Source organism: Zophobas morio, unplaced genomic scaffold (genome assembly GCF_036711695.1).
Source record: "Zophobas morio isolate AGI-343-1 ecotype UQ-CSIRO unplaced genomic scaffold, CSIRO_AGI_Zmor_V1 ptg000058l, whole genome shotgun sequence".
Classification (NCBI taxonomy): Eukaryota; Metazoa; Arthropoda; class Insecta; order Coleoptera; family Tenebrionidae; genus Zophobas; species Zophobas morio.
The window spans coordinates 6,443,195-6,460,428 of NW_026972163.1; the positions used below are offsets into that span (position 1 = coordinate 6,443,195).

At 32.9% G+C, this 17,234-nt stretch overlaps 1 protein-coding gene across 7 annotated transcripts in view; it reads right to left on the reverse strand.

The window, feature by feature from the left end:
• Nucleotides 1–714: 714 nt before the first annotated feature.
• LOC135143095 (frizzled-2) overlaps nt 715–17,234 on the reverse strand; it is a 140,153-nt gene continuing 123,633 nt past the window's right edge. For all 7 annotated transcript variants that reach the window (XM_064074946.1, XM_064074949.1, XM_064074945.1 and 4 more), the window contains one exon: nt 715–4,095. In XM_064074946.1, the coding sequence (XP_063931016.1) occupies nt 2,110–3,930 (1,821 nt within the window). In that variant the 5' untranslated portion in view covers nt 3,931–4,095 and the 3' untranslated portion in view covers nt 715–2,109. The remainder of the gene's footprint in view (nt 4,096–17,234) is intronic.

Here is a 17,234-nt window from a genome sequence, read left to right on the forward strand (position 1 = left end):
TAGTTAAAAAACATCCACTTTATTACAGTTTAAAACGTGTGTACACACCATTATTGAATACGCTAGTGAAGTGTGATTTCCACGAAGCTGTAGTTTATTCTTCGATGGAGTTGGTGATTTAGGTACATAGTTATTTTTCAATTACCTTTGAAGTAGATTCAAAGTTGATTCCTAAATTCAAATTGTATTTGAACTGGCAGAGTTGATATTTAACACATGGATGCCAACATATTACTTAAGTTTTTCCGTAAATATTTATTTTAAATTATTCAATTTTATAATAAGCCAACACGGAAAATGTTTTATTACTGCAATGAAAACGAGCATACCGACATTCGGTGCCGAATCAAAACGTTCGTTACGCTATGCTCACTTTTCAACACAAGTTGCATAAAGTACTAATATGAATAATTAATTTTGACACGTTTGACACATATATTTTATAATTGCAGTTTGTACTTTGCGGCTGTAGATCTTGCAAGAAAAATTACGCCTCGCCACTAAAATTGAGCAAAATATTGTATCAATATACTGGACCGTTCGTGAAACATACTCCAATCGGGAAGGTAGGGTGGGATTCCGTATTTGGTAGATTACTGGTGCCTTTAGAAACTAAAATAAAGACCAACATAAATTTAAACAATAAAATATAATTAAAATCGTATACAATTTGAAGCATACAGACAGTTTACATAACTAAGAGTAGGTACTATACACAATTACAAAATAATTGCTGTACATAGTTGTGAAAATATATACACATTTTGTATGTCAAATTTGTGAATCTTTGTAAATTAAGACACAAATTTTGTGACAATTTAGTTGTATAAATAAAAAAAAAGAACAAATTTTGTGCATATTTATATATATATATATAAATATAAAACTTGATATGTTCTACCCTACTATGTATAATTTATTATAAAGCTATATGTTATGCATTTGGATACTAATCATCACTGGATGCATCCATCGTTCATCCATTTTTTGTTGCAAGTGGCTCAATTTTTACATTTAGCAGCAAATTTCACTTACTGTATTTAATGAACTGCACAGATATATATGTATTTACATGATTAAATAGACAAAGATAAGTACAAAAGATTAATGGGGTCAATGAATATTTCAATATAAAAACTACGGCTATTCGAAAACTACAAGAATATAATAATATTTTACAAACTGTCAACAAAAAATGTTTCTACATTTTCGCTCTTCGGTACTCGGATGAAAATTGGTTGATGGTCCCTACACATTATTATTACATGGCACAAATCATGGTGATACTGAACAGTATAAATACGCAGTAGTATAGAATACATATGCCGAAAGCTGACGGTACATATTCGTAGTTATGTACAATATCGCCGTTATCGTTACGATGAGTGTTTCAACTGAGTACCAACTGAAGACATTTATTCAACTAATGTACTCACAGAACATACCTGATCACATTCACTACCAACGTAAATTCCCGATTAATTTAATTACGTATATAAAATCTCACTTTCTAGTTTTTGACATTCACATGCTAGTACCATAATCATCTTTACGACTTTATAAGATGAATTAACTTGAAGGCAGTGTCGAACATGTTACAAATCACCAGTATAAAAATTGATCAATATCGACGTATTTTTGAAATTCTTTAAATTTTTTACTTAAATTTCGAATAAATTAAGATCAGATCAAATTAGCCTAATTTGCCACCACAGTCTTTACATTTTACTGGTCTAATAAATAAGAAAGTCTATATACCAGTTATGTGTTTATTTATATATAAAAGTGAAAGTTACTTAGATTTAGTCCACATAAACCCAAAGACAAGCCTGCTTTCCGATGAGGACAAAGTAATCATGTATCTCCGAAGTTCAATATTATACAACTTTTAAAAATAAATAGTTAAAAAAACAACGTAAAAAAATTCGTCTGTACAATCGAATAGTGTCCACCTCGTACAAACTGATGGCACGCAATAGACTAGAGAGCTGTGACCGAGTGGCGAGGGACCAAGGCGGTCACTCAAATGGGCCCATAGTTGCTCAATGACGGTCCTGAACCTTGTGCGGTGTGTGAAACAACTACAGGCGTGGCCCCTTCGCCCGCTTGTCATACATGACTTAAGGGCGGCTGTTTCAAAACATGGTGATGAAGATGGTGCTGACTTGCCGATGCAACACTACCAGCAGGACCTAATAAAGAAGCACTACCGGTACCAGCAACTACATATTGCGGAGGAGTTTTTCCTGGTCGATTTTTTATCAAAACTGCATTTGCTCCACTAGGATCCGGACGCCCAAACAGTCGCCTCCAAAGTCGACGCCAGGAATCTAAGGTTTTTCCCGACCATATCCAAACACCCGAAGTGATGCCAACAGCTAGTGCCATAAAATACTTGAGCATTAAGACAGAGTAAATGGGGCGGACTTTTGCACTAACTAACCGGGATTCAGAACATGTGCAAGCTGCAGACTTCATCCAGTCATCATGGAATGCATTTTCATACAAATGACAACCTATTACTATGGACGCTGGAACTGTGTACAAAACACTGAATATTCCGATTCGTATCATTAATTTCTCTAACTTGTCCGCTTTGGAACCTGCACCGGCACCACCTTGTTTCTTTATAACATTTCTGATTCTAAAAAGCGACACGAAACCAGCGATAAGAAAAGTGGTGCCAACCACTAAATAAATACAATGTGGTGCGAGAACAAATGTGCGCAAATTTTCCATGTTCATATTTCCAACATAGCAAATACCTGACACAGGATCTCCATCGACGGCACCTGAAATCAAAACTGCGACAGTTTGAAGAGTTGGAATTAACCAAGCAGCTAGATGAAAATATTGTGCGTAACTTGCGATTGCTTCGTTACCCCATTTTAAACCTGCAGCTAAGAACCACGTAAACGATAAAATGACCCACCATATTGAAGAAGCCATTCCAAAAAAATATACTAAAAGAAACACTAATGAACAAATGCTTGCTCCTGTAGAAGAATATCGAATAATAGATCCTTCACAGGCGACTTCTTCATGACCGATACCAACTCGAATAAGATAACCTACTGATACCAAAAAGTAACAAGCAGATAAGAACACGATAGGTCTTTCAGGGTATTTGAATCGTTCTGTTTCGATAAAGAAGGTAGTTAGTGTCATTAACGTTGACGCTGCGCATAGGCTCGACCAAAGTGTTATCCAAACCGTGGCGAATTCCTTTTCGTCTTGGTTGAAATAAGTTTCCTTGCAGGGATAGGCACAATTTGCGAGACCTCCTACGCTTCGGTTGTACTGTGGTGAGTCCCTCCCCAGAGAGACTAGAGGGCGTTGACACTGGCACTTGCAGTCTTTCACGCCTCCCTTTCTTCCGTCTCCTGGGGGGTTTGTGCAGTTTTTTGAACCTCTACATTTGGGAAGTTTTACGCGAGTAGGAGGTTTTGCAGTTGAGCTACTACTTGTATTGTTCTCATCCATGCAAAGTTTATCTGGTGAGGCACCAAAAATTGGAAATTGATCACAATCCATACGTTCAGGCCATTTGAAACCATATTTTGTCATTATAGGTTCGCAACCTGCACGAGCTCTCTTACATAAACCTTGGCACGGGGGTAAGGGCATTTTATATCCTTCTAGGCAAATTGGTGCGTACATTGAGCAAAGAAAGAACCTAAGATCAACTGAACATTTAATTTCGACAAGAGGCCAAAACTGATGAACTTCTAAACCAGCTTCCTCTTGTGTTTCATGATTCAGCTCGTTAGGCATTCGTGTCAAATTATATCCGATACTCATGCACATTGGGATCGTTATTTCTTCGCAACGTTCTTCTTGGTTACCATTATCATAACTTGACAACAATGACGAACTAGCCGTCACTAATTTAAGGAGTGCCACGAGTATCGCAAATCTCGTGGTCTCCATTTTAAATCTGGTGGTTTATTATTGATTTTACACCATAAATTATGTGGGTATTTTTCGTTAAAATTTCTTTTTAATTAAATTTCTTTTTAGTATGAAGTCTCAGTTGGTTGGATGTTGTTTCTGTTGACTGACGATGAATATAGTACGCGATGAGGCCATGATACCCTGTAACAATAAATATGCGTCATTAACACAATTACAAAAGGAACTAATGCGGTGTTTATGTAATTGAAACAGTCAATCTTCATTAGTAATTTGTATGTCGTGTTACAAAAACTAAAGGGGTTAAAAATATATATTTATATGCAATATATGTACATCTGAATTATGTATATAAGTTTTAGGTTATATTTCAGGATTGCAGTCTATTATAAAAGTAATTAAACCCTTCTTTTTTGTTCAAGCTTTCGAGACTTCCTTCGTCTCATCCTCAGGAACGAAAATTTTGGTTAACATAAACTATGCATTGACACGTTTACACTTATGAGTTTATGACACATTAAAACCGAAAATACTTATTAACATTTGGATGATTTTTCTTAGCAAGATATAATGAATTCTTCTTTGTAATTCTCCACATAAATCATTTTTTTACCCCTTCCCCCTTAAAAAAAAGTAATAGGGTTACTCGTTCTTAATTCACCAATAAAAAATTTGTGACGACGTCATCAACGTGGATAATACTAGTAACAGCTCAAAAGAAAAGTAGTCACAGCGTATTACCAGTGCAAGAAAAAACAAGGCCACGTATGTCAACTTGGATTGGTGCAGTGTAATTCTAAAAATAACAGTATTGTATTCCCAAAATTTTCTGAGAAAATGGTGAGCCGTTCCTGATTTAATCAATAAAATAAATTGACTCATTCATTGATTTTTTGCCCCATCTGTTTTTGCAAAACTAAAAAACATGAATACAATTATAAATCACAAGTAAAAACTCATCATATTTTGCACATTTTTGGATACAATTTATTCGGCAAAATTTTGCGATGCCGTCATAAATTTTTTCGGAGGAATAAACAGATATGTTTTGATTAACAATTTACCAGGCTTACAATAAATTTAACGCGTCTGCAAGAGTTCAAACGGTGTGGACTGTTAATGTACAGGCAAAGACGCATGCTCTGCGTAAATTTCTAGTGAGCTTTTCCATAACAAAATTTGTCGACTTGTCATGCAAGATTGTAGAGAATTCGGTTCTGCAGTCTCAAAATTAAACTGTTGAATGTTGTTATACAATTTTGATTTTTTTTTTTTAAATCTTAGAGGTCTAGAATAAATAATGAACGGCTTCATAACCCACACGTGTCGGATGATGTTACTGTATAAAATTTCAATAAAGTTCTGTATGCAAGATTTTGAAGTGACGGTATCATAATGCTGGTTGGGATGATCAGACAAATTTTGAATAGTTTTACCGTCTACACGATATTCCTAAGATACATATAAAACTTCAAAACAATGTGTGCAGTTACTTACTTATTAATTGACTTTTACTTACGTACGGTAAGTAAAAAAACCTCTGCATTCAATAATTTAAACCCATTTTATGCCTGTATTTGAAATATTCAGGTTGGAAGCAATTTTATGATTAAAGTCAATACATTCCTGAGGTGGCTAAAGTGACAGATTTAATTGTATTCGAATGATGTCTTACACACGTACACGTTGAATAAATATTTATTTAAATTAGGAACTGTACGAAAGAACAACTTTAGACCTTGACTTGAAGAGCGCTCGTTTGTTGAACGAGGATAAAGATATGCGTTCTAATGTCACAAAACGAGAAAGCAATCAGGTGAAATTTAAAAGCTGAAAGTTTTGTTATTCTATAGGCAGGACCGTATTTACCTATAAGCAGAATAGGCGGTCGGTCCCCAACACAGCAAAATTCAGACATGCATGTTATAATAGAACTTAGCATACTTGATATATGCGAGTTAGCTCCCACGGGCGGTTTTTGACCCTCCGCCGAAAATGAGTACCTACCTATAGGTAGGTAAATTGGCCGTGATGGTGCGGGGCACCGTCTCTTTATCAAACAACAAACTCCATGTTAAGTTTCATTCCGTCTTTATTCCAGTTAAAACTCCGCGGCCTTATGGCTTAAGAATGGATAGACACTGAAATTCTGTATAAGCCAATATTTTTGCGCTCCAAATATAACGCATACAGTACATCTTTTTTAACAGTAGCCATAGGGATTCCCATGTTAAATTTTATACCCGATGTTAACTTATGTTTGAGTAAAAATTTAGAGTTGAAATTTTTACTGGATGTAATGTGGGTTATCTTTCGTCGAATTTATAAAGGACATGTTTTAAATTAAAGGATATTTCTTTAAAAAAATTAAAATATTTGGCTATTTTGTCGGTAATATTGCAGGCAGCCATGTAAAAACAGACATTTACCTGACGTTTCTAACTTTCGATTACTGGTTTTTAGTGACCGAAATTCGTCAACATGCCCCAGCACACAGCACAACACAATTAAAGAAAAAGTACAAATGGTCACTGATTGATACATTAAAGCCTTATCGACAACTGAGAAACTGCACAAAATTTTGCTGCACCATTACCACATCGCTCCATACCCGGCAAGAGCACATTTTGAAAATTTTACGGCAGTTATAAACACAGGTTTTTTCTATCGTGGACATTAAAAACGTAATTTTAGTGAAGTTATCTTTTATTTTCTTCATTTATGTTTGAATTCCATCATTCTGTTTCTTTTCTAAAAACTGCAATAAAGGTAATAACGATTAAATTAAAATTATGCTGTCAAAAATGCCAAGTTACAATGATAACTCAAAACCTATGATGTACAAAAATTTTGTAATCAAAATAATTTTTATTTTTTAAAGCACAAAATAACAAATTACTGCAAGAAGGTGTAATGGAAATTTAAGTAGAACCTTAAGGCTATTTTCTCCCCAAAAATCATCTCCGGGTTTTCACCCTAATAAAAGTTAAAATGGGGTTTAAAATTTAACATGAGAATCCCTATGGCCACTTTTAAAAAAGATGCACTGTATATAAGACGTCGGCGTCTTGACGGAAACCTATATTTTACTAAATAATTATTGTAACGTAATTTTTATAATGGAGCTTGATAGACCGTTAAGTTTTGATTACAACTGCGTTAAACGCATACATATTTGTTTCATTTTATGGTGAAAAAAATTGGTTGAAAGTTGTTTCGACAGAATTTCCTTCAGCCCGAAAGTATTACAATGAAACATATTCAGCATTTTCGAGTTCAGTTTTTCTTTTGCACAATTTTGTGACAACGTCATCAACATTTTTCCAAGGACACGTATATCAACTTTGCTTGGTGCAGTGTAATACTAAATTGACAGTATTGTATTCCCAAAATTTTTTGGAAAAATGGAGTGAGCCGTTCCTGATTTAATCAATAAAATAAATTGACTCATTCGTTAGTTTTTTAAGCCACCTGTTTAAGCAAATCTGAAAAATATGAATGGAATGATAAATCACAAGTAAAAACTCGATCATACTTTGCACATTTTGGGTAGACTTTATTTGGTAAAATTTTGAGATGACGTCATCTTTTTTTTTAGGGAATAAACAGATATATTTTGCCAATTTACCATGCTTAAAGTAACTTTAAAACGTCTGCAAGATTTCAAAGTATTCAGTTTTGCAATTCTTATTATTTATTCAATAAAATAAATTGACGGATTCATCAAGTTTTTGGGTCATTTGTCTTTGTCATAATTTTTTTTGAGACCTGTATAAGCAAATCTACAAAATGTTAATGCAGTGATAAATCACAAGTATAACTGATGACATTTTGCACATTTAAGATTTTTTCAGCAATATTTTGAGGTGACGTCATCAATTTTTTAGGGGGGGATTAGCAAATACATTTTGATAAAAAATTGATCATGGTTATCATAACTTAAAAATATCTCCAAGATTTCAAAGCATTCGGTTTTGCAGTTCCTGATTAAATTAATAAAATAAATTCACGCATTCATTAATTTTTTTGAGTCAACCTGTCTAAGCAAATCCAAAAAGTATTAAAACCACAAGTATAGACTAATTATATTTTAGATATTTTGGATAGGATTTATTCGGCAAAATTTTGAGCTGACGTCATCAACTTTTGGAGGGGATAAGCAAATATATTTTGAATGCAAATATCTGCAACATTTCAAAGCATTCGGTTTTTGCAGATTCAGAATTAAATTGCAAAATGTTTTATAATATGATCTAGAAGTTTCGGGTAAAAACTGGACACGGTATCATAAACTACATGTGTAGGACTATGTTATTTTGTACGATATAAAACCCATTTACTATGTACAATTTTGAAGTGACGTGGTGATTAGACAAATTTTGGTTAGTATTTCTCCATCTACATGATATTCCTAATATAAATAAAAAAATTGACTAATAATCGGCCCAGTACTTATTTAATCTGTCTAATAAAAATCCGGGACGACAGACAGACGGATGACTTCAGCTCAAAACTTTGCCGAATGAATCGTATCTAAAATGTCCAAGATTTGATGAGTCTATACTTATGATTTATCATTCCATTCATAGTTTTTGGATTTACTTATACAGGGTGACTCAAAAAATTAATGAATGCGTGAATTTATTTTATTGGGTTAAATAGGAACTGTAGAACCGAATGCTTCGAAATCTTGGAAATGTTGTAGTTATCATAAGTATTCAATCAAAATGTATTTGCTTATCCCCCCCCCCCCAAAGATTAATGACGTCACCTCAAAATTTTATCCAACAAATTCTATCTTAATTGTGCAAAATATATATCTATACTAGTGATTGATTTATCACTGCATTAATGTTTTTTAGATTTGCATTTATATGGGGTGCCTCAAGGAAATTAATGACTGAGTCAATTTATTTTATTGATTAAATCAGGAACGGCTCCTCCATTTTTGCAGAAAATTTTGGAAATTCTAGTATTACACTGCACCAATCCCAGCTAATATACGTGTCTTTGCAAAAATGTTGATTACGTCATCACAAAAAGTGTAAAGTAAAAACTCGGCTCGAAAGTGCTGGATATGTTTCATTTTACTTTAGGTGCGAGGGAAATTCTGTTGAAACAACTTTCGAACAGTTTTTTACATTTTTTTTAGACATATACAGGCTAATTTTTTTAACCTGAAAAAAATGTCCCTATTCAAAATTTAATCATTCCATGGGGGAAATACTTTAGTGCAAAGAACTAGTACCCCTACCCTCTCCTTGTACTATGAGGGACATGGAATTCTGGGCAGTCTGTTCTTGGCATTTAAAAAAATGTCAATGTAAATGCACCTTTAGCATCAATATGATTGATACTTTGTCAGTGTCAAAATGACAAATACGTCAAACATTAAAAGCGTGGTTATCAGTAGCTAAGGCTTGGTTTAGAAATTTTGACAATTGTATGACACCTCTGCCCAGTTTTCCGTGTCCCGATGGTAGGTGGGGCGGGGGACAACTTTGAAATCTCAAACAGGAACCTTTTTATTAGATTCGGAGTCTACGCCTAAAAGTACATGGAGTTTGTCTAAAACATTTTTTTATATTCATGACAAATGACGCTGTATTAAACGAAATGCATTTTTTTTTTCGATTTCTCCTACTGAGAACCTCTAGATACAATTCTGCAGTAAAAAAAAAACACGTTTTGTAGATAATCAAAAATGAGTTGCCACATTATTATTGAAGGCAACTTGAATGGTGAAATGTACACAGATATTTTGAAAAATGAACTGCCAACATTACTTGAAAACTTGAGGTTAGAAGTGCGACAGAACATGTGGTTTCAACATGATAGTTGTCTATTCGATGGTAGCACGTGAAGTACTTGAGGACGATTTCAATGGTCACTGGATTCGTAGAGCTGGTCCGGTAAATTGGCCTGTTAGAATACCAGATCTTGGTTTGCCAGATTTCTTTTTGTGTGGCTATCTCAAAGACAAAGTTTACAAACAAGAACCAACAATACGTGAGAATATGATTGAGCGAATGAGAAATGTTTTTTTTTGGTATATTTATTAATGAAAAATAACAACTTGTTTTATTAATAATAATGCACCACGACTAGTGACTACTGGTTGCCATGGGTATTGTCCTAAAAAATAAATGGTGGATTTCAGTCACCATCGTTACTAAAAAATCAGAAAGTAAGCCGAAGGTATTCACGCATTAGGTACGTACAGTATTGACAATTTTACTTTTATAAAATTACATTTTCTTCGTAATGTACATCATAAAGAACTTTTTTATAATTTTTTGGGACTCCTGAAACCCCCGAACATAACGTACTGAACAGTTAATCCGCCATTTTTCAGACACCCGGAATATCGGGTGTCAAGGATCCAGAAGATGTAAAATTTAAAGCATTCGTTGAACATAAAAGAAAGAAAGAAAGCAATTGTCTTCGAGTCTTATCTTTATACAGGTTTCCGTGTCTATCTTTGTCTTTGAGTGATTTGGTAAGGTTCAGGAGCTTTAATATATGTTAATAAAAGTGTAAAAATAATTTTGTAGACAACTCTCAAGAAGTTAACGACAGTTATCCACAATTTTTTTCCACAAATATATTAGCCATCTTTTCCTTCCTTCACCAATATTACTATAACAACAAAAATATAGTGGATATTTAAACGTGAAAAAAATTTTGAAACGTCAAATAAACTTGTGGAAGATATGGCTTCAATTGGCAGTTGACCTGTCCACAATATAACTATGAATTTTTGACATGTAAACGTGGATTTAAATAATCTATTTTAGTAACTGTTCTGTCCATATTATGTCACTTATTTTCACATATCAAATCAAGCTGACGTTGGCATTTTTAAGAATGCGAAAAAAAAGATATATACATATTACGTACAAGTTCACTCATTGCTAAATCCTAGCTCTTTTTTTTTCATTGTGCGTTGACTTTAGACCTAGGTATATAATGCAGTTTTTAAATCCGGGAGGAAGATAAAATGACCATCACTACCGAGAATGCTAAAAATATATCAATTTGTTTTACGGAAAATCTGAAGTTGAAATAAGAAGTTCAGGAAATAATGTGACTCGATGCTCGGTACAGTTTTGTGAAATGTTGAAAACTGCAACTCTCTGTTTTTTCAGCTAATTCTTCCGTAACACGAAGATAAACGAATAGTTGAATTTATAACATAACGGTAACACTCTATAGTACTGTCCATGAAAGAATTAACTTAATTATGAAATTCAAATTACCCCAATAAACTGATTTATTAATACGGCCCTGCCTACAGACTGATATTCGATTCAGGGAATTGTAGCTGGTTCAGACATTTTTCCCCACGTAGACTATTTATACAACACCTTAGTTCTATTAAGATATGAATTAGATAGTAGGATCTAACCAGTATGATAATAATTTTCGAGTCAGTAAACTTTTGTTGTTTTTTATTGTTACTTAGGACTAACCCATAGACACGAAGTCATGATTGCTTGTAAGATACTTCACAACCAAATGTTAGGTTGCAAAAACGTTCTCATCAATTATTTTTTCATTGGTTATTTACATTTAATTGACATCTTGCCTTATTGATAACTATTTGTGTATGACCATTGCATTGAAATTATTTACTTTGCATGTTTTCACGGTAGTGTTATTTACTGGTTGCTAGCTAGGCCTACTGCGACGGTAAGTGAATTACTTCCCGTTTACGCGAACGGTAAGTAAGTAATCATGAATTAAATGTTCTACTTTGTTGGTGGTACACAAAGTAGTGTAAGCATCACGAATGTTAAATGGTTTATTACTAGTCTCTCTTCGCTGTGTCTCCAAACATTTGTGTTCGACCAGTAAACTACCCTTACCGTTCTCAATACTTAATTATACTTAAAGCTTGGATTACATGCATCAAAAAATGATCAAAATATGCTACATTTAGAGACTAATAACTAGAGCTGGGCGGTCGAAATTTATTTTATCCCCACTAACGGCCCGCAGTGCCGATCGCTACAGCCTTGCCTTGCTCGCTTCGCGCTTTCCAGTTGTGGATTATTTTTGATAATTCACACAAACAGTTTTATTGTCAACGAGACGGACACCTGAACATTATTAGAATCATTATTACTCTTATTTCGTGAATATGGATTTTAAAATCATCAACTGACATACCGTTAACATTATTTTTCGCGCAATTTTCTTCGCGATACGTAACGTCGCCTGCAAGCCACTGGCCTGCCGGAGTAGGGGTCAATTCGCAGCGTTTAAATTTCGACCGTCTGGCTCTACTAATAACTTTCATCAAATCCCTATCAAATAAAAAATCAACAAAACTTAAGAATAATTAACATTGTTCTTTACATTTTTATACATCTACATCAGAAATGAACATTATCAAGAGATAATAATAAATAATGTTGTTTTAAGAAAAACGTTATTAAATGTATCTATTATATCAGTTGAGAATGAAATGTTTTTCTAGGTTATGTATTTGTAAAGATTTTCGTTTGTCACTTAAAAAATTTTTGAACATTGAAAATGATCTTTCAACGTCGACGAATGTTACGACGCAAATTTAAGGTTGTATACCTACATATTACATTTTCATCAGTGACATTTTTCAATTTTTTTTTTTAATAATTTTACCTACATTTACGTTAGATATTTTTTGAGTATAAGTAATAACTGAATTTAGTGAATCTATTAGTTACCGTCAAATACCGTAAATCAGCTGACTACTGGAATTTAAGGCGGTAAGATTTTTAGAACAAACTTTACAAAATACGACTGTCTGAGAATTTTCATTAAAAGTAAGTTCGGGATAATTTTTTATTCAATTGAACAGACTATTAGATACTGTAACCATATTTCTGCTCAGGTAGATACTTCACTCACAATTTACGAATTATAAATGAGATATCTCATACTTTTAGAATTGACTTATATTTGGGTGCAGGTATTCTTTCCGGTTTTATCCACTAATAAATGATGAGTAAACTACTTTCAAGATACCTACTCGTCTAGAGAGAGCTCTGGTTTTACTAAATATTTTTCAAAATCGTGTCCTATTCCATAAACACATGAGTTGAACCATCGGAAAAACAGGTACAGAAATAGCAAGTATCTGTTCCAAAGATACCGCATATTTTAAAAAAAATCAAGCAAATATCCAGAAAAATGCAACATTGAAGAAATATGCATTGAAATGGCAAAATATTCAATTTTAATTATGGTTTTTACGCATCAATCATGTAATCTACACCAATAATACTTTATCTGGTAAGTATACCTCATTTTATAAAATATGCATTTTGAATAAAATCCGAGCCTTATCTACTCAGGTAGGGCAAAATAGTGCACAATAATATTTAAATAATTACACAACAACAACAAAAATGGTCCAATGTTCTTTCGACAGAGCTTCATTCGCCCCTGAAATATAATAGAAGATATATATTTTTTTTATTATAAAATTTGATTTTGTGAATTTCATTTTACTGATGAGAACCCCTAGAAGTTAAAATAAAGATATATTATGGAACGTTAAAGTAAATATAAAGAAGCGTGCTACGGATATGATTCAAATGAGTTTATATTTTACAAAATTTTGTGATGACGTGATCGACATTTTTGCAAGGACATGGATATCAATTTGGATACGTGCAGAGTAATGCTAATAGTAGTATTTCCAAAGTTTGGGAAAATAAATTCACTCATTCACAAATTTTTTGAGTCACCAGTAATAAGTAACTTTAAATAAACAAAATTGGTCGAAAGTTATTTCGACAGAACTTCCATCGCACTTAAAGTACAATGAAACATATCCAGCATTTTCGAGTTGAGTTTTTTCTTTACACAATTTTGTGATGACGTCATCAACATTTTTAAAAAAATAATAAATAACAACTATTGTATTCCCAAAATTTTCTGGGAAAATGGAGTGAGCCGTTCCTGATTTAATCAATAAAATAAATTGACTCATTCATTCATTTTTTTGAGCCACCTGTTTCAGCAAATCTAAAAAATATGAATGCAACTATAAATCACACAAGTAAAAACTCATCATATTTTGGACATTTTGGGTAGGATTTATTCAGAAAAATGTTTTCCATTTTTCGGGGAGAATAAACAGATATATTTTGATTAACAATTTGCCATGCTTACAATAACTTTAAAGCGTCTATAAGATCTCCAAATATTCAGTTTTGCAGTTCTTGATTTATTCAATAAAATAAATTGACTCATTATTAATTTTTTTGAGCCACCTGTGTAACCAAGTCTAAAAAATATGACTGAAATGATAAATTACAAGTATAGACTGATCATATTTTGCAGATTTTAGATAGGATATCCAGCAAAATTGGGAGATGACGTTGATAAACCTCGTGCTTAAAACAAGTTCAAAACGTCTGCAAAATTTCAAAATATGTATTCAGGTTTGCAATTCTTGATTTAATCAATAAAATAAATTAACTCAGTCATTAATTTTTTTTGAGATACCCAGTATAAGCAAATTTAAAAAATATTAATTTAACTGATTCAATTAATAAAATAAATCACGCATTCATTAATTTTTTGTCACCTTAAGCAAATTAAAAAAATATGAATGGAATGATAAATCACAAGTAACGACTCGTCATATTTTGGGACATTTTAGATGGGATTTAAGGCTGACGTGATCAATTTTTTGCAGGGGATAAGCAAATATATTTTGATTAAAATTTATTATATTTATCATAACTTTAAAACACCTACAAGATTTTCAAAGCATTCGGTTTTGCAGATTCAAAATTAAATTGCAAAATGTTGGTTTATAATTTTGATTTTTTTTTCCAAAGATCTGGACGTTTCGGGTAAAAACTCAACACGGATTCGTATAGTACACGTGTAGGAGTATGTTACTTCATATAATTTAAAACCTATTTTCCCATTTACTATGTACAATTTTGTGGTGACGCCATCATATGTTGCTGATGATTAGACAAGTTTGGTTGATGTTTTAATATTTTACAGTATGACCACGGTAAGCTAAAGATCTTTCATAAAAATTCTGACTCTCATCATTACAATACCCGAAATTGCAGTAAATTTATCATTCTCTACGGTTGATTGGATAAGACCCAAAGAAATTACGTAAATTTTAATTGTATTAAACTGTTAAATGCTTTCTCTGAACAAATCGTATCACTTAAGGCTCCTCCTTACAGTCATTAAAATCTGCCGAAATACGGCAAAACGCCACTTCCAATATCATCCTTACTATAGCACTTGAAGACTTGTGCGACATATCTACTTGTTCGTGATACAAAAATCTTCATGGAAATAGTTTTTATATTGCATTAAAGGCTTTCGTTTTTTTAATAAAAAATAAAAACAGAAAAACTTATTTTTCTCTTTGAGCCAAAACTATAACGTATTTTGGCTTAAAAAAATCTGACAGTGTAGATAATATTATTGCTCACGTGGGACTAATAATTATTTTTTCGTTAAACTATCCATTTTTTAGTTATTGTTGATTAAAGCAAGACCTAAAAAGGGCATTTTTTGTAAATGTAGGCAACCAAACATTTTCTTTCGTCAAGAACGAGCCAAGAGTGTGTATTATTTACGATAGGGCTTCGTAAATTTCATGGCTCTAGAGTACGAAAAAAAGGGGTCTCCCGCTTCCATCTGTCCATCGTCTGTATCGAATTTATTAGGCAGAGAATTTCTGAAACTACCGAACCGTTTGTTGTTAAATTATGTTTGTATATTATGAATAGCATCCTAGCATAAGCTAAGAAAGTATTACAATAGGGTTCAGCGAATGGCTACTTTCGTGTTTTCTCTATGTTTCATAATCCCGAGACTAAGAAAAAGTGGGCATAAGTCAGTTCTGTGCCCGGTAAGGAAATTTAACAGATGGTCCTAATACCACCGGACAGAAGATTTGCATATAATTTGAAGATTTAATACCATAAACAGTTGTTGCCTGCCGTAATCAGAACTGCCAACTGGCGGCTCATTGTCCGAATTGCAGATGATTTTGTAAGAAGCGGATCCTTTTAAATGCCGGATAATTTCGAACACGTTAATAAAGCATGTAACACAAAAATCTTTTCTCAATTTTAATTCGTTTCACCGAAATTCACCGTAAATTAACTTATGTGATATTGGCAACTGGTTATTAGCATATTGGCAAATAGTTTTATTGTTCTTAATTTTCTACCAACAGGTTCATCTTGTAAAAAAAAGTTTGTTGAAAAATTATTTTATTTTTTTACAAATTTGTGAGAAACACTTTTCACAAAAGTAGATCTGCTGATCTTTTTTCCCTGAACTACTACGTTATTACGAAATTCATTAAAATGTAATGTAGGAGACTTCTTATCGGCTAGGGTCAACTAACCGTGGTCCGCAAGTTGACACCCTGAAAAAATAGTTCTGCCGTTTCCCCTGTATGGCGTCTGTCTGTCCGTCTCTCTGTGTCGAATTTTACTCTATTCTAATTGTGACTAACTCTCATTTAATTCTAAAATTTATATTATTCTTTACTCTTTTAATCTAAATCTTTTTTTTTTTTTAATTATACAATAATACGAATATACGATATTCCTAACACGCGTACAAAATTTGACAACAATTGGTTTATTAGTTTCGGAGGGTATATAGTTCTAGTAAAAATTAACACAGACGATGGACCCTATTACAGCACTTCCTTTGCGTACGCTCGGGAAATAAAAAGACTTATATTTATCCGTCCGTAAGTTAAGTAACGGTAAAATTATAATTATTACTATTATTAATTAATTATTAATTATGGTGACGCTTGTAAACGTAACTTACAATGCTCTTACATCACAGTAACGGGTGCTCGACTGAAAAATCACTCAGAGTAGGCCTTGGAATACCATTTGATACAAACGGCATGTCTGTTCTTATAGCAGGTTATGTTTTTGCCACATGGATGTTATAAGAAAAGACATGCCGTTTGTGTGAATTGAAATTCCAACGCCTACTCTTGAGTGATTTTTCAACTGAACACCAGTTATGTATACACATAACACAGGTGGTCCTCATAAATTTTAAAATAATTGTAACTAATACCGAATAATGTTGATAATACTTACAATTCAAACAAATTACATTTTCTGCAACAAAAAAGTATATGCTACGTTTCATTTGCCTCACGAAAGCAAGAAAACGAGACTGACTATACGTATGTGGAAATATTTACTGCAAAAGGAAACGAGCCAACGCTTTACGACTATGTTTGTATAATGTGTTTGTGGGTGTTTTAGAAACAGATGTTTAAAAGTTTTAGTTGTAAATTCTCCTTGTGT